This window comes from Opisthorchis viverrini, assembly GCF_000715545.1.
Source record: "Opisthorchis viverrini unplaced genomic scaffold opera_v5_592, whole genome shotgun sequence".
NCBI classification, from domain to species: domain Eukaryota; kingdom Metazoa; phylum Platyhelminthes; class Trematoda; order Opisthorchiida; family Opisthorchiidae; genus Opisthorchis; species Opisthorchis viverrini.
Window position 1 is genome coordinate 122,039 of NW_008752256.1, and position 22,759 is coordinate 144,797.

The 22,759-nt window shown below is 45.7% G+C and overlaps 1 protein-coding gene across 1 annotated transcript in view; it reads right to left on the reverse strand.

Moving 5' to 3' along the window:
- Window positions 1-22,759, reverse strand: part of T265_15549 (hypothetical protein) — a gene marked incomplete at both ends in the record, with an annotated part of 36,876 nt that overhangs the window by 6,742 nt on the left and 7,375 nt on the right. Inside the window, 8 exons of the mRNA XM_009178580.1 lie at window positions 3,751-4,013; window positions 9,891-10,073; window positions 10,161-10,419; window positions 11,681-11,886; window positions 13,811-14,007; window positions 19,207-19,628; window positions 19,667-19,751; window positions 19,792-19,906. Of these exons, the coding sequence (XP_009176844.1) occupies window positions 3,751-4,013; window positions 9,891-10,073; window positions 10,161-10,419; window positions 11,681-11,886; window positions 13,811-14,007; window positions 19,207-19,628; window positions 19,667-19,751; window positions 19,792-19,906 (1,730 nt within the window). The remainder of the gene's footprint in view (window positions 1-3,750; window positions 4,014-9,890; window positions 10,074-10,160; window positions 10,420-11,680; window positions 11,887-13,810; window positions 14,008-19,206; window positions 19,629-19,666; window positions 19,752-19,791; window positions 19,907-22,759) is intronic.

Here is a 22,759-nt window from a genome sequence, read left to right on the forward strand (position 1 = left end):
CGCTACGCTGACTAGGCGGTGCAGACAATCGATGTCCGATGAGTCAGCTTAATGCGACGTGTTTGTGAGTGTGAGAAAAAGACAAGCCTCGCGATCCAGTAAGCGACTGTGAGTTGAACAGTCAAGTATGTGGGTGACTGGGTCGCTACAACGAGCTATGCATTGAAGGCAAGAGCTTGGATGCATGAGCGCTCATGAGGGCGTGGCTGGGCCATGTCTAGCAACTTCTCTAACCACTGATGTGTCCCGTCTCGGGATCCCCATCCACAGAGACAGCACCGACCAGCTCAGCTGAGTTTGCTGGTAATGGCTTCCATAATTTGCTGCCAAGTCGGTGTTTGACCTCCACTAGTTAGTTTCCACACTTCTTGTGGTTATGTGAAAAGGGCCCTTTGAGGAAGTCGGTCAACCGGTATTCAGAGCACTTGACCAAGCCAGTGCAACTTATGGACTGTGGTCAGATCTGTCGTGGGCAAGTTGCTTCCTTCAGGAAACCATTTGACGTAAGTCAGCATTACTGCTCCACTTTTCTAGCCATACTAAAGCGATGCTCAGAAAGCGTCGATGGTTAAACACTGATATTTTTTACCTTAGCGCGCAGCGGTCAGGTTTCTGACAGTATAATGATATGAAGCGCACCGCAGCATTGTAAACTCGACCTCTGAAAGATAAGCTGATGTCAGGCCTGCACCACAAGTGATGCAGGTCTACAGAAATTGCTCTCACTCTCCCAATCCGGATGGAAATACTATCTTTAGCTAAACCACCGGGGTTGTTACAGTTGCCCAGGTAGACAAATTTGTCTACTACCTCAATTCCAGTTTTTAAAAATGACCGTGACATTGTCCTTATCCGTCTTAGGAAGTTGAATAGATCTGTCTAATTTCAAAGGTCCAAGTGCACACGGTTGTTGTCGGCGTAGAATTTTGACAACTCAGAATCTAGCTTAATTTTCAACCGAAGCGCACCCATTGTAAACTCGACCTCTGAAAGATAAGCTGATGTCAGGCCTGCACCACAAGTGATGCAGGTCTACAGAAATTGCTCTCACTCTCCCAATCCGGATGGAAATACTATCTTTAGCTAAACCACCGGGGTTGTTACAGTTGCCCAGGTAGACAAATTTGTCTACTACCTCAATTCCAGTTTTTAAAAATGACCGTGACATTGTCCTTATCCGTCTTAGGAAGTTGAATAGATCTGTCTAATTTCAAAGGTCCAAGTGCACACGGTTGTTGTCGGCGTAGAATTTTGACAACTCAGAATCTAGCTTAATTTTCAACCTCAATTCAATCAATCTATCAGTTATAAACCGTGTGCAATGGGTACATTAGTTCCAGCTGCTACAAATTCGATCACCTGAAGATGGGAAAGTGTGGTACATACAGCCAAGCCTCAGAGCCGGTAGCTTTGACGCACGAGCGCCACGGATTGTGCAATTGGGCCATTTTTGCCAGTGTCATTAACCGTTGGTGAGTTGAGCCCGGGGATCCCCATCCATGGAGGCGGCAGTTACCGACCCAATTAGGTTTATTAGCCAGCCACACACACCGTCCACCTCTCGGTCGCTTCCGCTCAGCATAGGGCTGGGAGAGAAGCGCTCTGCGAGGCAGACGGTCTTCTGATATGCGGAGCACATTTCCTAATCAGCGTTACCTGTGAAGCGTGAGTAGTACATCTATCGCGAGAGAGTTCCTTCTTCTCAAGACTACCTGGCGTACCTCAGCATTGCTAGTCCCATGTTTCCAGCAGACCTGACCAAAGCTTCGGAGATACCGATGGTCAAACACTGACACCCTCCGTATGTCCTCCACGTGTAGAGGCCACGTCTCGGATCGAACAGCCGCAGTGTAAGCTCTGCTACTGACAGACAAACCGACGTCACCGGTGTTGAAGGTTGGCAACCTCAGGAGTTAGTTGCCCAAGAGTGGGTTGGGTTTTTGGAATAACGATCTACGGCTGAGGTGGATTCTGCTGAATGTCGATGTAGTGACTATGTCACTACATTTCCATAGTTGCGGAAGTGTTGCTTGAGGCCACTGACCTTCGCTCGATAGTAGTGTAGGTTATTCCGGTTTCAACCGGACAGAAGCATGATCGATATCCACGGCAATGCACGATGTAGGAAAACGTGCGCAATAACTAAGCTACTTAGATGCAGTGGGTAGTAAATAATCAAGAAATTAGACCTGCACCCCAGGTAAACGAGTCCCAAACGCATCACGAGCGTTTTATCGACGGAACACTAATCGCAAGCTTGTCGAAAACTGCTCAATAACCCACGACGTTTTGCCGTTCTTGGAACCCATCAGGCAGGTGCAGTTCCAGAATTTCGGTTGACCTTATGTCCTACTTGAGTCCAAACTGGACAGATTCCTATAAATACACTCATCTGCATATCAGTATGGTTTTTCACGGGAGACTCAACTGAATCTATCGTTTATGATATTCTTCAGTTGGTACGATATTCGAGATACCGCAGTATATTTTCACGAAGGAAACTCTCAAGTTTGCTCAAAACTCTCCGACAGCTCACGACCGGCTTCACCCTTCTTGGAGCTCATCAGGTAGGTACAGTCCCCGAGTTTCTGTCAAACCTATATCATAAACGAGATTCAGTTGAGTCTCCTGTGAAAACCAAACTGATACGCAAATGAGTGTACTTGTAAAGACATTTCTTTTTTAACGAGGCGCAGGTGAATCCCAGCTGGATCTCTCGTTTATGATATTATTTAACTGAAGTCGCTGTATCAAGGCCTTAGCTGATACAGTATTCGAGACATTGCAGCGTATATTCTCGACGGAACGCTACTCGCGACTTGCGTACAAGTTAGGCTCACGTGGAATGTAGGCTTGATGGAAACTCTGAAGTGCTCCAAGTGTTTCAAAGGGGACGACGTCAGTCGTGGGCTGTTGAAGGACTTCCGGCAACCCTATGAGTAGCGCTGTTAGTACCGGGGTAACTCTAGTATCGAACTGACTGGAACATGTGACGGTCTTCGTGAAGCAAATGCAGTTGAAAAATATCATAAACGAGGTTCAGTTGGGATTAAGTTGAGTATTCCGTTAAAAACGAAGCCAAACTAGTGTGAAAATGAGTGTTTCGTATTACGCTCGTCTTCAGTATGGTAGTTGGCTCAAAAATGAATTAATGCGGTGACAAAAGTTCTGAACAGCGCTCTGTGCGTTCTGTACGGTTTCGCTGTTAGTTCTTAAAAATGTACACTCTGTTTTGGGAAACTGTTTTGTTGAACTGGAAGCGTAAATGACCGTTAGATCGATTCCAACAACGGGAAACGAGCCTATGATGTCTCGTTCACCCACAAGGTGGTCTACCAGTTGGATGGACAAGAACATTGTCTCAGAGCATACATATACACTGGAGTTGTACAGTACCAAGTATCAATGGTCGCGGAACTATTCTATGAATCCCACAATAGGCTGGGTAGAGATGTCTTCCAGATACTCCAATGGTACGGGTTTCAGTTCTTTGGAAGAAAGGTGCTTCACTATTGTGCTTATCTCTTCGTTCGCAGGGCACTAATCTGTGACCATGTAACATATGAGGCTAAAGTTACCAATATCGCACCAAGGGACCCCGTGTCTGCTGCTGTCGCTCCGTTACGAGCTGATCAAAATGATCGCGTGAGGATTGAGTAATACGGACACACGAATTAAATTACTAAACTTCAAAAACAAATAAGTCTACAAACCAGGTGATCGAATTGTTTGTAAAAAATTATTACTTACCGGTAGAGGATTGTGATGATTAAGGGAGTAGCAAAGGCGACTACACCAAACAAACACAGCACAGAGAAGGTCAGGAAATCGCCAGCCAACGGTTGGATACCCAAAAAATGCTGGATGCCATCCCATTTAGGATGTTCGGAGAGAAGAAATATCACCTTCGGTGAAACGTGCAGAAAGAGACCAAACGCGAAGGAGGTTGCCGTCCATATGGTCAAACGAGCGAGAGTCGATGGAATGCCATCTTCGTCTTTCCTTATCTCCACCTAGGAACCGAAAAGGAGCCGTGTTTATCCGGGTGTCGTAAAGACAATTCTGTGAGTGTGGTAATTATTCCGTAAGATGCACCAAGTACTCCGACTCGCCTATTTGTTGAAACCACAAAACCATATATAAAAACACCAACTGTTATCGTGCTTCCATTTTGTGGCTAAGTAGTTAAGTGGCTTCCATTGTGCCATGTCTGCTTTGTCAGCTAGCAACGGTCTTGTTTCGAAAACAATAAGATTCCTGGCTTTCTGCCTAATTTGTCTAGTACACATGCACTCGCTAGATCACGAATCTTGTTTGTTCCCACGTGAAAAAACCCTGTCGCGCTTGCAACCCTAACCGACAACGTGTACACTGGAATTTCCCATCCATTTAGGTTACGTGGCTACCGCCTGCATCACGTGCCATGCCTACGACCACCACGCACATCAGATGAAGCCGTGCAAGGTCAAGTTTGTGCAACTGTCATCCCTCTCTTCACATTGTACACAATAAATAGGCACGCAACTCGGCCCACACACGCGCGCGCGAAAAGGGAAGGAAGACAATCAAACGGCACAAGTCCGTGGACAATTACGGAACGCCTGTAGCAGTTAGATTGCAAAGAAATTGTAAGAACTGGAACCAACATACCCTTCCCTCGCTCATGGTTTATAGCTGATTGGATTGAATTAAACTGAACTGAGCTGAGCTGAAATGTTACGTGGGTATGTACGTTTAGGTGCGCGCAACCAAACAGATGCGTTACAAATCTAATAGGTTCGTAGACATGAAACATTACATGACAGTGACATGTTTGTCATTTTTGACGTACGTCCACCGTACATAAGTGTCGCCAGAGACAAGTCTTGAAATTCTACTTCGACTGTCACAAACCCGACACGATTACTCTTACTAACCTGTCACCTACCGAAAATGGTATCAGGAAACAAGGTCCGTCTACGGAACATTTAAACGATCACATTTAAAGGGTTTAGTCAAACTAAAAGGGAGTAGCCATGGGCTCCCCACATACGCCAGCCGTTAAAAATATTTTAATTGGGACCTAGAAAAACACGTGATTGAACATACCCACAGACTTCATGTTCGAAAATTGTCAAGCGAGTACGTTCGATTGGCGGGACTGGAGGTAAAATGGGGGAACCATCGCGTATTCAACATTAGATGCTTAAAGCACAACATCATTCCCAACTCCGTGATTGCGAAGCCACCGGATACGTCAGCTGCTTCTGCTAAAATTGCTTTGTCAGCGGCCAAGTTATTCCTCAAGCTGAGGATCTACCTAACCACCCAGCGTCTAACCGACGTACGTCGCCACGCCAGTCAACTCAGCCAAAATCTTCAGACCCCAATCTCAACCGCCGACTTCCAGATGCTCAACACCAAAGCCACAGAAGTGAAGCTTGCACAGGGTCGGCACTGCAAGGATAGGCAGATCCGTAAGTTCGAACAACTGCTTTCCATGACTCAGGGCCCTAGAAAGGTCACAGAAACGAAGAAACCATCCACCAATTACTGTAGTGCAGTCAACTTGTCAGATAGACCACTGAGTGAAGACGAACGCTGTTTGTTAGAAAAGGGACTAAACTTCGCTGTGAGCAAAAAAGTAAGAAGAGCGGAGGAAATAATTCCTAGTGTAGAGTCAGTGTTTCAAAAGCTTCCTTCAGCGGAAGCTGAGAAGCTACGGATACAACTGGACACAGTCCTGAAATCCCAACAGCCGGGAGCTCCAAAATAGTGCACCACCAGAGCGGACAGCGTTGAACACACTGAGACAGGTAGATAGTATTGTCATCACCAAGGCCGATAAGGGTAAAGCCACAGTAAAGATGAACAGCAGCGACTATCTTCAAACGGTCAGGCAACACCTCGCCGATGGACCCTAAGATGAACAGGACTATCTTCAAACGGTCAGGCAACACCTCGCCGATGGACCCTACCGACAAATTACCGGTAGCAGTATTACTTCAATAATTAATGAGAGTAAGATTGAAGTTGGGAGATATTTAAGATCCGTAATAAACCATTTAGGGCAAGGTAAGTGGTATCGGTTGTATCCAAAAAGTGCGATTCAACCGCGACTCTACGGACTGCCAAAAATCCACAAGGCAGATGTACCGATAAGGCCAATAGTGGATGGTATAGGCTCGCCGCCGCATGAACTGGCCAGATTCTTAGCTGGTATACTAAAACCACTCACGGGAAAATCAAGCACCTTCATCAGGAATTCGTACGACTTTGCCAACAAGGTCGCAGGGCTTCCTTTGGAGATGGATGAAATCCTCGTGAGTTTTGACGTAATCTCAATGTGCACAAACATCCCTAGGGCAGATGCTCTAGAGGTAACTAAGAGGTTATTACTGGCAGACACGACACGATCAGTTAGTTTTTGACACAACTGTTTACTCACAAGAAGAAGGCCTTGCAATGGGATCTCCAATGTCCCCAGTTTTAGCCAATATTTACACGGAGGACTGCGAACTAATAGCCTCGGCCGGATATCATTGTCCACCCAAAGTTTTTGGGCGTTATGTTGACGACACGTTCGTTGTCATCAAACGAGATACCGTGAACAGCTTCCACGACTGTCTCAATAGTTTAAACCCACACATTAAGTTTAGCATGGAAATAGAGTCCACCTCGACACATTACTCTTTCTGGACTGTATAACACATAAGGTTTGTGGGGAATTGAAAACGACTATCTACCGGAAACCAACAGACACAGGAACCGTCTTAAGCTATTCATCAGCACATCCAAAGTCCGTGTACGCCAGCAGTCTCATCGATGTTTCATCGAGTTAGAGCGCTGTGCACAGAAGAGATCGACCGGACGGCAGCTCAAATCGAGATTGCCAACAAGCTTCAAGAAATAGGATACGCAGTGAGTTTGATTAGGCGTCAACTAAGGAAGAATTGGCCCCAGTAAGGAATGGATTGGCACAGCAGTCATTCCATATAAAGCAGGAACATCGGAGTTTATTTGAAGATTGTTGAACTTAGCCAACATTCGAGTAGCTTTTCAGAAGGGAAAAACGCTACGCTCAGTTTTGGTGCAATTGAAAGATCCCCTGCCGGCTGAAAGGACTAAGGACTGTGTCCAAAATTGACTGCAACGATTGCGCTCAGGTTTATATAGGACAAACTGCCAGGGAATTGCACACCAGAATTGGTGAGCATAAGAGAAGGATTAACAAACCACCAAGGAATGCACAAGAAAACCAAACGCTGATCAAAGACTCAGCGATGGCGGTACATGCTTTAGACACGGGACATAGAATAGATCTGAAGAATGTGGAAGTTTTAAGACGGAGACTGCGATTGTCACCACGGCGGCTGATAGCCGAGGCGGTGGAAATTACTAAGCATCACAGCGTGAATAGAATCGAGGGTGTGGAGCTAGCGAGCGTATGGAAAGCGGTCTTAGATAAGCCGAGTTGACACGTGACGGTGTGGTTGTCAATCCACTTAGGATCATTAGAGAAAACCGGGGGATGGGGGTGGAAACCCCAACCGACCAAAGGTCACAGCATCCCTCTTACACAACTTTCTTAGTACTAGCTCACCCACACAGACTGACAGAAGGTTCCAACGAAGTTCGAGAGGAACCATCAAATGAACCGAACCAGAAGAACTAGACCATAGGCTGGACCCAAACACATGTAGGTTTCCCCACCGACCCAACACTTGTTCAACCACTCTAACACACTAAAATCCCTCAGCCGACACCCAACAGATATTAAGCTTGACTTAGCTGATTGGTTCTCCTTCCGCCTTAAATCTCGACCAACCCCGGAACCTAGTCACTTGGCCTGACGAAGCTTTTGTGTCAAAAGCGAAACGTTGCCCAGCAATAAGTCTACCGATTGTCACCAAACTTTTTCGAAAAAGTGACGGGTAACTTTTGCAACTAGCCGCGCAATCGGTTGCGATATGTCGATCATACATTCGTAGTGATGCTGTGTGAATTGCTAGTTTTCCTCAGCTCCCTATGCAGTGGCCTAAATGTTACCTAATAAACTGAAAGTTGACAGCGATCTTGAAGCTTCCTGCATTGTCTTGTGACAGCCAAACAGCCGGGTTTTAGTGTGTCTAGGTATCGAAAACCAACCCATTCAGGACGATTTTGTGAGCCATTTTCATGTAGTCCAGTGGGGATGAAGGGAACTCTTGTACTGTCACTAATTAATACAGCAAAGAAGGTCTGACTCGATGAAATTGCGAAAGCCAGTGAAACTAACGTATTGAAGGACACGCTGTATCAATGCGACTGCCCAGTAGCTTTCCTAGAGAAGATAATGGATGAGTCACAAACAATAGAACAGGTTGAAAAGGAGGCGTTTCCATCGACTTCTGAACGAATTTGTGGCCAAAACGTCGGGTAGTAAACCTCACTATGTCAATTTTGTATTCCCAACTATCACGTGGCCCCCAAGTTGAGTGAGATAACCTGTAAGGAGATAGACGCCGTTCGTCACTGTAACTTCCGTTTTACAGTGTTGTGAGTGAGAAACCTGTTGAATACAGATGTACGTACACCAGTTCCTCTTTCTGAGCAGTTCGCTATAGGCCCACATGAATCATTCTATAACTGGATCCCATTCTATATAGTTACCACAATTCGAAAAGAGGTAATAAATATTCCGGATCCCTCACTCTATCGCGGAAGTTATATAGGCTTTGAATTTGATGTACGAAGACCAGAAACATGTTTATCGTAGGCGACTTCAAAATTTTTTGTCAACTACACGTCATTTCGGTTAGTAATTAGCCAAACGATAAGAAAACCACCGATGACAAGCGCACCCCAAAAAAACTATGGTTAACTAGCTAGGCTATAGTGCATGCTGAGTCGTCTCTTGCCGATAAACCTGAAAAACTAACACAAACAACCAGGCGATAATGAAGCACCGTGATACTTGCTACGACCGGTCTCCTGGAATGGTCTTCCTCATGACTCCCCGCGTTTATCTTGTTCATCGGCCTTATTGGCGTTTTAACAACCAGTTTCTACCCGGGTTGTGCGGGTCAATGTTGGGAAGTGTGGATATGTCTGTGCTGATTAGCACCAGGTTACTCTTACTCATTCTTCGTTGTTGTAAGTCACTCTTCATAGAGTGACCATGTTTGGCATTGCTGGTGCCTGAAAGCAGCAAAAAAATTCCGTTGGACCTGCTTCTTGTAAAACGATGTTGAAGATATAGATATGACAAAAAACCGCACGTGGTATGTGTGTGTATTATCAGCACAGAAATATTTCGAGAGGTGTTGCCCAAACGGTTATCAAAGCAACTATTTGGGACACCTCTCCACATTTGCCGTTTTTCACATGCGCAAACGTTCTACAGATTGAAATGTGGATGGGTGCGGTTACGAATGGTAACCGGATTGGTAACTAATGCTGACTGTCCCGGAAATGCTGCCGAATTTAGCGAAATCGGGAACCAATACACAAAAGTAACATTCGTGTAATCAATTCATTTTTCAAAACCCTCAACGGCGTCTACATTCATTCGAGCAAGGCGGTCCTCTGTCAGTGAAATTGGGGGGGGGGGGTAGTGCGTCTAATTGTCGCTTAAACCAGGCGGTCCCCGGCAGTCAAATTGGGGGGGGGGGAGTAGTGCGTCTAATTGTCGCTTAAACCATCTGTATTCGACTTCACACCAACGTCTAGAACAAACAGAAACGATTCATGAGAATGATTTCATGCTGAACCAACGATAGATCATTCGAAACGTCGTATTGTGTGGTCCGGTTACTCATTACTGATAAGGAACCTTTTCAAGTTAAATCAAACGGTTCCACATGGAATGGATAGACACTGGCTACGCAGTTAACACCAAACTTGATCTAACAAACATCGACCTTTCTTACCTTACTTGGTGACGATGTCTTCTCACTGGCAGGTGAACTTGGTTTACTAGGTTGTTTACCGCGTTTCCGAACATATCGGTCAGCGTCAGGTGACAGCGCCGTTCGTAGTGTAGTAGAAGTGAGTGAGTCATCTGACACATTCTTCGTCTCAGACGCACCCACAGCACACCAAAATCCAATCGTCTGGAATTAGCAATCAAAGAGAATGTTAGGTTGTACGCAACGTTATGACCGTCTGGCGGAACTGACTTTAAAGTGAGACAAACCCACCTTGATCAGCAGACTACCAATGAGAATTAGAACGGGGGGCATATACACTCCGATCGATATATACCGCATGGGGTTTGGGAGCAGGTAATACCAGTAGGATTGGTGCAACCGTTCTTGAAGATTGTTGAGAGAGCGCAAAATTCCTTCGACGAATCTGAAGAAAACAGAAGGGCAAGAGACCCGACGAACAGGTGTACGCCGTACGAAACTTTTCAAATCCGAAGACCAAAAAACCAATTGAATTAGTAAGTGAATAGTGCTTAGTCAATTGTGGAAAATCGATGTGGCACAAGAAGGCGGAAAAAAGGGTGGACAACTGGAAAAACAACCCTTTTAAAGGAGTGAATGCCGTAAGACATTTGAAGACTTGCGAGGTTGGACCATTGCGGATGGTGGAAGTATCGAAGTTCAGTTCTGCCTTCTTCCTGTGCCCCTTGATCTCATAAGGTATTGTGAAGCATCAATATTGTCCTCTGTTTCGGAGTTCAATGCACCTCTTCTTCCAAAAAGTGAATACGGTGCAAGCAGGTGCTCATAATCACGCGTATTCCAGTAATAATAGTAACCGCTCAGCTGCAACAACCTTTCGGTACCTAGCTACCGTGCCACCCGAGGGAAGCACGAGGGCTTAGGTAGTGTCAAGTTGTCTCTCTTTTCTCCCATATTCTCCTGTTACTCTTCCACATTCATCGCTTGCATTCACTTTTTATGTTTGTGACCATGCTCTTCAAAAATAAATGATAAATAGACAGGAGCAGCAAAATGCTGAGGTTGTGTTCGAACCACGGACCTTCCGGTCAGTAAGTTAGCACCTTAACCACTGAGCTATTTCGAGCTCAAGTGTTTGATAGCAAAGTACAAGTACCTTCGGTAGGGATCACTAGACTAACGGATACAATCCACATACTCCAAAAGCCGAACAGATTTTGGTCATAACGAATATCCAAAGGTAGTTGTAACCAAGATTCCGCAGTACATCTTGCAGAAGGCTTGGAAACCGATCCCACCTAAATGTTTTTCTTAAAGCTGTTGTCTGGTTACCGGAGCAACCAAATACCAGTCAGCCCAAAGTTTCACTGCTAGAATTATCGTCGCATAAATAAACACGCTTCACGGGTTTTAGCTGTAAAAAACAGTTACCAGGTGTTGTTGGCCCCTCGTGACGCAATGATAATCAGAGTGGATGCACGTTCAGCTAATACTACTCTCTTCCTAACACACAAAGACTTTTGCGAAACAAGGACAGTTTTCTGCTCGGGGTGGCGGTTACTTAAGAGGAAGGTCAAAGTAGAATGTAAAAGTTGGTGAACGCCCCCGCGCTACTTGGTAGTAGGTACCATCGAGACATCCGGAGAAATTCCTTTCGAAAACATCTACCGCAATCAGGATATGTTTTCCAATAACAGTTAATTCTTTGAAAATAAGAAGTGTTTATGATCGGCAGTGGAAAGTCACACAAATAAAGAGGAAAGTTTGTTACTCTACTAATAAGATTATCATGATCAGCCCTAAAATCTTACTTCCCCAAACGTGGACTTTTTCGGGAGCTGCTAAGCGACCGATGCTTGCACGATGGGCCACGCAGAGTTACCGCGGGAATCTGGTAATTGATCAACAAACCATGAAGCCCTGTGGGAGAACCGGAGGCCTGTGTCCACACCGCATTCAAAAGCCCAAATACGTCCCCTCGCCGAACATCAGTTTGGCCACGTCCATAGTGGAAGGGCTTTAGCAACAGAAGTCAAGAGTCAACAAAAAGGGTTGTTAACAAGCAAGTCAAGGTTAAGCAGCTCAAAAGAGCATGACAGTAAAAGAGTGGTGTAAAGTATTCCTTCAAGGCTAAGTAGTAATTATAAACTTCAAATTTGTGGCACGATTAGTTTCAATCAGCGTGCCTAGTATTTAACATGCTCCACTGGAAAACCCGGAAAATGAACATGTAAAAACAATTAAGTTACACAGCTCAGTCCCAGTAGATTAGGGAGACCCGAGGACTGATCGCCAGCAACAATTTGAACACTGGGATTTTGAGGACTTCAGTGTTCGGCTTAATACTTCAATGACGGAGAGAGTGAACGCCCTTGTCGCAGTTCACATTTCTGTTGAAGGCCAGGATTCCGGATTGGATGTATCAGGTTGCTAACTGAATCACTGTTTGAAGTACAGTGCCCAGCGATCCAAACATTCTGTTTTGCCGGATATCAGGGAGCTATTTTGGTCTCTGTGAATTTCGCTGACAAGAGGCTTCCGAGGACAAGTCGAACGAATCAAGTGAGACAGCTTGCGGACGTTTTCAGCAATCTTTGCATCTTCCATTTATTCGACCACTCGAGTCCAAACTTCTCGGTTGCCTGGTATCGGGTAATGAGGGAGGAATCTGTCGCCAGGCCTTCAGCAAAGACACCGTCGCATCAGAGATCCAATACTTGGATGAGGTTGGTTGGGTTTTACTGCCTTGACTAGTGCTTTCGATATCTTCACCCAGTGGCTATTTATATCCAAAATCAGACCGGAAATCGAAAAGGGTTCGCTCCGTTCCGGAGAAATATCAGTTTATTGACGCGAAACAACAAAGAGTGCTGTTCACCACTCTTTGTATGCTTCGCTGGATACTCGAAAGTGTTCGCTCGGGACTGATCCACTACCTGGTCGGCTGTACGCACTTGCAGTCAATCTTTGTTTGCGGTAGTGACTAAAACAATGGAGTGTTATAAACTGGCTAAGCAACGCTCGAATTTATATTCAGTGAAAGGCTAGGGTGACTGGCCGGTGGGCGTTTTGTCACATCTGTGTCACTGTTAGTCGATTGTGTTGGTATACATATGATTTTGTGTTGTCTGGTAATCCGACACTGTGCAAACCTGCAATGCTGTGCTTTTGTCAAAAATTTCACTGCTACGGCGTAGCCAACAAATAATCTTGACTATAGAAAAACTTTAAGGCATCAAGGAATAATTTTATGATGAGGTGACTTTGAACGGAAACAGCCGACCACAACGAGGCATAAATTGTTACAAAAAATCTGAAAACAGGCGAGTGCGCCAAGCACAGAAGAAATGCCCTACCGATATAGAAAAAGACTACATTTTTTATCAATCAGTAGTCATTTTTGTCGATTAAGTTTGTCTCCATGACTGTTTCTCACCCGATATTCGACCAGCTTGTCATCACTCCGAGCAACAAGGGATGATCACACATCTCTTTCAAGTTACAAATGTCAAGTTTTATTTTGCACGACTCTCTAACTGTGGTATCATCCGAAATAATAGACAGGAAGTGCTATTATAAGTCTCCGGTGACTTAGATACATTCAATAGCGATCACCGTAGTTCATCCGAGAACAACCATGAAATTATGGTGAAACAGACAGAGGGTGCACAAGAATTTGAAGCTATTGAAGACACAAATAACGAGAAACGGTAGGTGAGGTCTAATCAACTGAACACTAGGAATCTTACAGTTCAGTTATCAGGTATAGTTCTATGTAGATGGACGAGATATTGAAACCAATACATTGTGTTTACTGTACAACGCAACATGTAAACCGAGCAGCACAAGCCGGGGAACTGGATGGCAAGTAGCTAGAACAAGCTGTTTATCCGACAAAAGCGAGTAACGAATGATTCTTAGGCAGTTCATCTAGTTATTACCTGATTGTTCACGATTGGTTCGATCGAATGTTTGTTAGCCAGTCGAACCACAGCATTCACCAGATCAAGGTTGGCGAGGAAACCATTTGTGCCCTCTGGTAAGATGTCTACTGAATTGGGATCCGAGTGACTGAACTCCAAATTCAACCCAGCCTGAATGTTTCCACTTCGACCTTGAATTTCCGACCACGAAAGATCTGGCGTGAAAAACATCCGCAACAGGAGTGAGGCACGAAAACGAGGTAGTACATGCAATTCAATTAAATTTCTCAGCTATACACCGTGTGCCATAGGTACATTGGTTCCAGTTGCTAGAGTTTCGATCACCGGGAAACGGGGAAGTGGAACATACAACCAAGTCTTGGAGCCGGAGGCATGTTCAGTTTGTATGAAAATCGGGTAGCTACGCATTGAAGACGATAGCTTTGATGCAAGAGCGCCACTGACTGAGCGATTGAGCCATTTCCGCCAATGTCATTAACCACCTGTGATTTGAATCCCGGGGTCTCCATCCAGTTGCCCACCCGACTAAGTTTAATGGTTGGTGCTTTCGTGATTCGTTGCCAGGTCACAAACTGTCCACCTCTCGGTTGCTCCCACTCAGTGCATGGCTGGGAGAAAAGAGCCCTGCGAGGCAGACAGTTTTCAGGCATATGGACTACATGTCCCATCCAGCGCACCCACGAAGCGTGAGTAATTCATCTATCGCGGGAGAGTTCCTTGTTCTTAAGACCATCTGACGTATCTCAGCATTACTAATCCGACGTTCCCACCAGACTTAACCAATGCTGCGGAGACACCGATGATCAAACACTGACATCTTCCGTATGTCCTCTGCACGTAGGGGCCACATCTCTGATCCATAAAGCAGTATAAATTACAACCACAGTGTAAACCTTTCCCTTGACAGATAACCTCACGTCACCTCGGCGCCATAGGGGTTGGCAAAAAAGTGCCCTGGCCTTTCCGATTCGAGAAACAATCTCATCTCCAGCCAGTCCACCGGGACTTATACAGCTGCCCAGGTGAACAAATTTATCAACCACGTCGATTGGCTCACCTACAAGCATGAGATATGGGTTTGATCAGGTGTGAAGCGCGTACCAAACCATGTGGCAGAGTAATTTAGGTTAGTTGAAAATCGTTTGCATTTTGGAAGGATCAGAACCAAGGAGAGCAATATCGTCTGCATATTCAATGTCTTTGAGGGAACGTCCCAGGAGCATTTCGACCCCCGAGGTTTTAGAGGCAGGCAGAGAAATTTCAAGCAGCAACAACAAAACTAAAAAGGAAAGAAGAAAGAGGGCAGCCTTGTCTTACACCACTGTATGTGGTGGACTCAGGTGAGAGCTTCTCGTATACTCGCACGCGACCACAGGAATTTGCATACAGTGCCCTCATAAGGACATTTGGTCGCCAAACACTGCCAAAGTTGCTGACGATCGACAGGATCAAAAGCAGCATTCAAATCCAGAAAAACCACCAACGTGGGACGTCCGAGGGAGTCGCGCTGTTCAGGAATTCGTCTCAAGGTAAAGATGTGGTCGATGCATCCTCGACCAGGGCAAAACCTAGCTTGATTCTCACGAATTAGTCTCTCCCGATAGTCCATCAACCTGCGCAAAATAATGCCGGAGAGCACTTTAGATGCAATAGATACCAGGCTGATACCGCGATGGTTTTCGCATGACGTTCTTGCTTCCTTTTTGACACCTGGGATGATGGCAGAGGTTGTTTACGGTCCAAATTGGGCATTCATATCACCCGCCAGGATTACTATATCCGCCTTTCTTACCAAACGAAGCAGTCGTGACAGACCTTGATAAAACTCGTCATTCTCAGTCTCAGGACCCCTATCTGTTGGAGCGCATACTGATACGACAGATAATCTTAATCTTAATCGGGTAATCTTAATCTTACGTAATAATCTTAGGTGGCAATCTTAATCGAGCCAGAAAACCGCACAGCGCAAAGGCGACTGTTTGCTGGGATCCAGTTCAGCAACGCGCTTTCGGCCTTGAGGCTGAGTGCAACTCCCACATCGTAGATACCACGAGCCACTGTCAGAATCATCAGATACTCGAAGAGTGAACGTGAAACATCTAGGCTCGTCCCAAGCGGCTTAAGGAGCACGACCGAAGTGCGGTCATGTGTGCGTGTTTTGGAGACACAACATACATCGACAGAAAGGGAAAGTAAGGTTTCAGCAAGGGATGCCTGCTGTCCAATTTGATATGAAGCACGGACATTGAAGGCTGCGACGTGGACCAGATCTTTTGAGGTTATTTTTCTCGGTGATGGTTGAGACACGGAACAGTGGCTAGGGGATTAGCAGATGGGTTGACTACACTGCACTGTACGGTGTGTTGGGAGGGAATGAGAAGGAAGGCCGATTAGCGAAGAGCTGCAATGGCAAATGATACTTACAGGTTGCTCAGGCCGAAGAAGGGGGTTTAGTTTAGGTACCCCACCTTGAGCCTTTGACCCAAAAGTCTGACCCACAAGGCAGTGAAAGGATGTAGGGTTTTGTTCGGAGGTCCTGCCCTAGCCTCTGAATCAAAAGTCTGGACCGCGAGACAGCGGTTGTTAAGGTTTTCTTGGGGGACACCGTCCGGAGCCAATGCCTCAATAGTCTGACCTACTTGGCTATAGGGGGCCGGCCTGGCCCGAGGGCGCAGAAAGTAGGGCATAATCGTCTCAATCCCGATGCGACTGCACACAGCAGGTGCCTTTTGAGCAGCACCAGGCTCTTTGGTTTTAAATTATTTCGACGGTATAGAAGAATGTACTGGCGGTCACGGTCAACCGTTGGGCGATCGGAATGTGCGGTTTTTAGAACCGACCTTTTCTAACCCGTCCTTCCTCGGGGGAAGGCAGCATCGCTGCTTCCATAAATACGGACATGTTGGTCGCCTGGGGGAAACACCTTACTGCCTTCACATTCCCATCGCAGAGGACAGTACGACTTTACCTCCAGACCGTCTTGTAATACGATTACTCGCAGTAAAAGACTCGCTGTTCTTCGTCGGGCTGCTACCCGTTGGCTTTCCTGGCATGGTTGAACCTTTGGGAACTGAGTTCCAGCCAACATAGCCCGCAGGACCGTTGCAGCACAGAAGCCCGACCACCACAACAAGGTGACAGCTTAAGGTCGGGTAGGTTCATACGGTAACATACCCAACAGTAGCTGTCACGAAGGAAGGATAAGGCTGGCATGGAACCTTCAAGGGAGCGGCCCCTCACTGAAGGGATCTTCTTTTACAAGGCAGCAACCAAATACTTCAAGTAAGTCGGAACATAGTACGTATAAGTGCGGCATTTAGGACCACGAGGTTTACAAGTCAGTTGAAGTTTCATCATCAACGGTTCAGTGGCTTGCACGAACTTGGAAACAGCAGTACCATCTCGGCAAAACTCAATGAAGAAAAAGTCCCCAAGATTCAGATGTGATTCAGATGGTGTGTTCATGTGCAATAAAGTCGAATCCGTAAGTGGGGTGATTCAATCATACGTTCAAACATGATAGCTAAAGGAAGGGAAATAATTGATCAATGGTACGGCTGGCAAAGTAAAAGAAATAACAGTCTGAGTTGCATTAAGGGCAGAAGTAATGCATACTTCACCATTTGTGAGGATGATGGGTGTTCCTGGGGGGGCGTTGGCATAAGAAGTTTGTACTGGTAGAACAAAGTCCAAAAACTGAAGTTTGAAAGTGATTGAGTGTGATAGTTGTGTCATATAAAACAGAGATACGAGTTGCTAATTCGGCTATCGTTTCAAAAAAGAGTTGAAGAAAACCCTTACCAACACACCCTAAAATAGTTCACCAGAACTAAATAATTTTGAACCACAACTAAATCCACCGAATTATCATTATCAGTGGACTGAGGCTGAAATATAGGCCATAATGAGACAGACTGTCCTAATAAACGAAAAGAATAATGCGCACCTTGCGAACCTTTGTGTGACAGCACCTTGATGGGAGAAACCCTGCGTATTGAATGGCTACAGCTGGGTTCCAGGAGTCAGCTTAAGGTAATTTTTGACGTTTTATGTCCCAGACATCACATCAAAAATGAGCTTTCTTCCAAAGGTCGACTATAAATGGAAAAGTTAACTAGAGCAACATGTCTTCATTGGACTATGAGGTCGGAACATGACCAGGAAATTCCCATCTACCAGGTGAGATCAAGTGCATTGAAAGAAACGGACCATCATAACCGAGAGACTAAGCTGGGTTCAGATGAGTTTCCTGTCAAAATTAAATTTGTGTGCAAAATGAGAGTGATTGTTGAATTTGGATGTTTCAAAAATGGGAGAAACCCACATAGAGTTAATGGAAGCTACCGGTTTCAACCATTTTAGAGCCCAATGGGAAATCGCATGCCTCGAATTGCGATCTTCCATCCCACCTGAATATCATTTTGTACATATGTAAGTTAAATCTTCCACACTCACATTCAGTTCAATTGTCAACCTGAGCTGCGACGCAACTTTCGCGCTACATATTAGGTTGAAGAGGATAATCAACTTGAAAATCATTCAAGCTTCCTGAAATCCTGAGGATAGAGAACACAACTACTGTGTCACCAAATATGCTGAGGGTTTACTGTGAAGCGCAGTGCAAGGCTCGGGGGCTGTACTAGTGATTTCGGACCTAAAGAACATACAGGCATATTACTCCTGTCTTCACTATATTTGTTGTTATATAAGAAATATTTTTGTCGAACAAAGTTTACTCATAGGGTTTCTGAAAACTTTTCAACAGTCCACAATGAGTGTCACCACTCTTCGTGTTCATCAGACATATTCCCCTATTTCCTGTTAGCCTTACTGTCCACTTGAACATCAAATAGTGCGCAAATGACAAATTACACTCATTTGAGATTCGAGTTGCTATCAAATGAATCCCAGCTGAATTCCAATATGTGAATGAGTTGCACAGACGTCGTCTCATGCTCCAGTTGGTATGGGATCGAAATGCTTTCAGTGTTCGTGATATAACACTATTTGCGGGGTTGCTGAAAACTCGACATCCAACTCCATCATCACAGCAAGTTGTGGTATCTTTCCGATCTTATTCGAGTTTGCCTCGTCTGCAATGACCCAAATACATGGTTGTTGCACTGCAGTAGTGTCTCAGCTATATATATGCCGTATTAAGGTTACATATTTCGGGGAAGGCAAAACAGTCCATCGCAAACTCACAAGAATGCTCGAAGGTCATACATAAGGCTGTTACTTTATCACAGTAGTTCAAAAAGCATGCAACACATTTTTTAAATTTGAATATCTTGGGAGAAAAGTTTGTTTTCCCTTGGTGTGCCCACCTCCAAGGAAAAAGTCCCGCGCATGATACCCCTGTAGACAATACAGCGTATTACTGTATGACTTACACTTGGATGTGTCTGCCCCGTGATAGGCTTCCAACCAGGCCAGTAGTCCAATATAGTCGGAATCAACAAAAAGCAACACAATATCTTTCGCCCAGTAGGCTTGCTCTATGAGTAAAATAAGTGCACTGGGATGATGAAAACAGAGTGCATTACGTCTTAGTACTTTCATCAGGGATACAAGTAGGCCCACTGTTGGTGAGAGACAGGGTGATGCGGCAGTCGAACATTCAGTACTCAGTTGGACGGTGAGAAGAAGGGATTCTGCTCGACCACCACTGGGTGATCGCATAATCGCGTACAAGTTTTTCCCGACAACCTCTTCAATAGGATGTAAGATATCGTGTGTGAAGCTGAAATTCTGTTCATAAACTTCCAGCCCAATATCCGTCAACTCAGATCTCAACCACTGACGAAGAGTGGACCTAAATGGATACACAAAGAGAGCGTAAGAAGAACGTACGTATCACCCTTCGCATAGATTGAAGACAGTTGTCCATCATAAGCTGCTGTCGCTGCACTGTCGCTGAATTTCTCTACAACCTGACCTGCACATACCACGGGGATAGAAAACGAGACGCCACATACCAACCAGAAGGGCGTTTTCACTCATATAGGTTTCATAGTTAAGTTCATCTTGGGAGAGAAAGCAGAACCAAATTAGGCCCGCCGAATACAAAAGCAGACCGAGGGAGGTGGACCACTGTGAAAGGGTTTTTCGAACGCCTTGTTTAGTTGGTAAACCCATGCTGGAAGCAAAAAAGAAAACGAAATTATATCACCAAACTGAAGAGGAAACATCTTTGCGTCCGTATCCCAATATGTGATTGGCCTACATGAGAATCGGTATAACGTGTACAAGAAGCTCTCACGCATCGGACAGATTCGCAGGAAACAAAACTGACCGAAATGCGAGAAAAAACTTCCCGGTATGTTTGACATATATGAGGATATCCAAACACGGGGAAGACACAGAAGACCGAAAGTGTGCTCCATCTGTGTCAATACCCGCCATCGGTTGAACAGAACATTTTCGGTTCTTCGAGGCCTCAGCGAAAGCGACAGTAAGTTTAAATAAATATACTTCGCAGTCGTACAAGTAAGTAATTTAATCATTGGGTTGTTGCTAGAGAGGGCAAAAAGTTCCTGGTGAAGTGGTTCTCAACTCGGGGGGTCTTCGCCTCCTCCGGGAGCAATTTCAGCCATTAATTGTGGAAAGAGGCCATAGATTTGAAAATAGTGCCGTGGGGAAACTTATTCTATTTCATTTGAAGTGTGAATCGTCTGAAATTTCTTTCTACTAATGTCACTTTTTGCCCACTGTTATACGGTCCTATAGACTACCGATGACAAATGTGTGGTCGACGATGACCTTGTTAATTATGTACAACGTGATTCCTTTTCCTTCGAACTTTCAGTGAAATTTTACACGGGAAAAATGGTAAGTTGTCATTTCAGTCCGTGTGTAACTCATCTGTTCCCACCGTATTCGTTTCTGGATTGTACATTCAGAAAAATAGGAGATCGAAAAACAATTCAACCCAAAATGCGGATACGATCCCAAGACATCAACAGATCAAAAGGTCTAAAAGATTCACCATTTCCTGTTCACTACTGTGTCACTCCGTAAAAAACGCTCAGCGATACCATGACGAAAACTCTGACGAAAATTGATAAGAGCTGAAGGAAGAGCATCATGAAGGGTAGTAAGACTGGTGTACAACGTACAGCCAAGCCCGGTCCGAAATGAGGTGTGTACTGACTGACAGGTCAGTTTAACATGAACCAACCATACCAAACTGTCAGATTTCCCATCTGGCCCATAATTTTTACATCAAGTCTCAGTCGCTTTATTAGTCTACAGTTGTCTTTATCGTCGAACGAGTCGGTGCTACGTGGTGCCAGGGCGAAAATGCATTCCTCTACATCGGTTCCTTTGTCGACTAAGCTTCAAGAATCACCATCTCAACTCCAACATTAAGCCACATGACGAAGCTCTTCCTGCTGTGGCTTGCTCTGTCTCGTAGGAACGAGCGGTTACTCGCAGCTATCTACTCTCCCGAATACGCTGTTCAGAATAGGGTGTATTTGTGAGGGAGGTGAGTTGGACCATGGCAATTACAGCATGCGAAGGATAGGGTCGCAACGGCATATGGTAATAGCTTCAGCCATTGTGATTTTGCGGTGCTGTACCGATCTGGGTTCAATACCAGGCGCCTTCTAAACGATGCGAAAGCTTTGGCTGAGTATCACGCTGTGCACCGGGCCATATCAATGGTTAGAGACATTGTCAGACATGACCCAGTCGCGCCCTCAATGGTGCTCATGCATCCAAGCTATTGCCTTCAATGCCCCTCCCAATTTCTCCACTAAACAGTCCACCGACAGTGCTGTATTCCCGCACTAATATGTCAGATCCCGCATCCAATGCGCAGCTACCTACCCCACCTCCCCGAATCACGGGGAACGAAACTGTGGAAGCTACAACCACTGTAAGACAAGTACGCGGTTAGTACAGCTGACATTGATGATGATGATGTGCTTCACGTCAAATGGATGTACGACTGAGCTGGTTATCGCCCTCCTAGTTCCAGAAGCTAGCCATGGTGGGTCATGCTTCCCAATTCTTTGGCCGAGTTGTTTGATAGTGTATTCAATGTAATCTCCCGACCGGTCGTCCGCACAGACACTACGATTCTGCCTGTAGGAGACCTAAAGCTGCCACCTTGACGTGGTGGTCGGGCTTCAGTGCTGCAATGAGCCCGCGGGCTACAATGGCTGGAATTTCGTTCCACAAGGTGCAACCATGCCAGGAAGGCCAAAGGGGAGCAGCCAGACCAAGAGCAGCGAGACACCGTATTACGAGTAATCGTGCTACGAGGCGGTCTGGGGGTAAAGTCGTACTGTCCTCTGCGACTGGAGTGTGAAGGCAGTAAGGTGTTTCCCCCTGGCGACCAGCATGTCCACATTTATGGAAGCAGCGATGCTGCCTTCCCCCGAGGAAGGACGGGTTAGAAAAGGTCGGCCCCAAGAACCGCACACTCCGATCGCCCAACAGTTGACCGTGACCGCCGGCGCATTATCCAATACGGTCGAAATACTTTTAAAACCAAAGAGCCTGGTGCTGCTCAAAAGGCACTTGCTGTGCGCAGCCGCATCAGGAATGAGACAGTAATGCCTTATTCCCTGCGCCCTCGGGTTAGGCCAACCCCCTGCAGCCGAGCAGGTCAGACTGTTGAGTCGTCGGCTCCGGGCAGGGTCCCCGAACAAAACCCCACACTCTCCCACTGCCTCGTGGGTCAGGCTTTTGAGTCAGAGGCTAGGGTTAGGGTGAGGTACTTCAACCAAATCCCCTTCCTCGGCCTAGGTAACCGGGAAGTATCATTTGCCCGCGCAGTTCAGCGTCCACTGAAGTCCCTCCCCACCGCACAAGCAAACGTCGCTGGGCCATTTGACTGTCAGTTATCTGACCGAAGGTCCTTATGCTCCCCGCTGCCTACAAACATTTAACAAAATAACACCTTTCTAAATCCACGAGATCCTTTCTATATAGGAG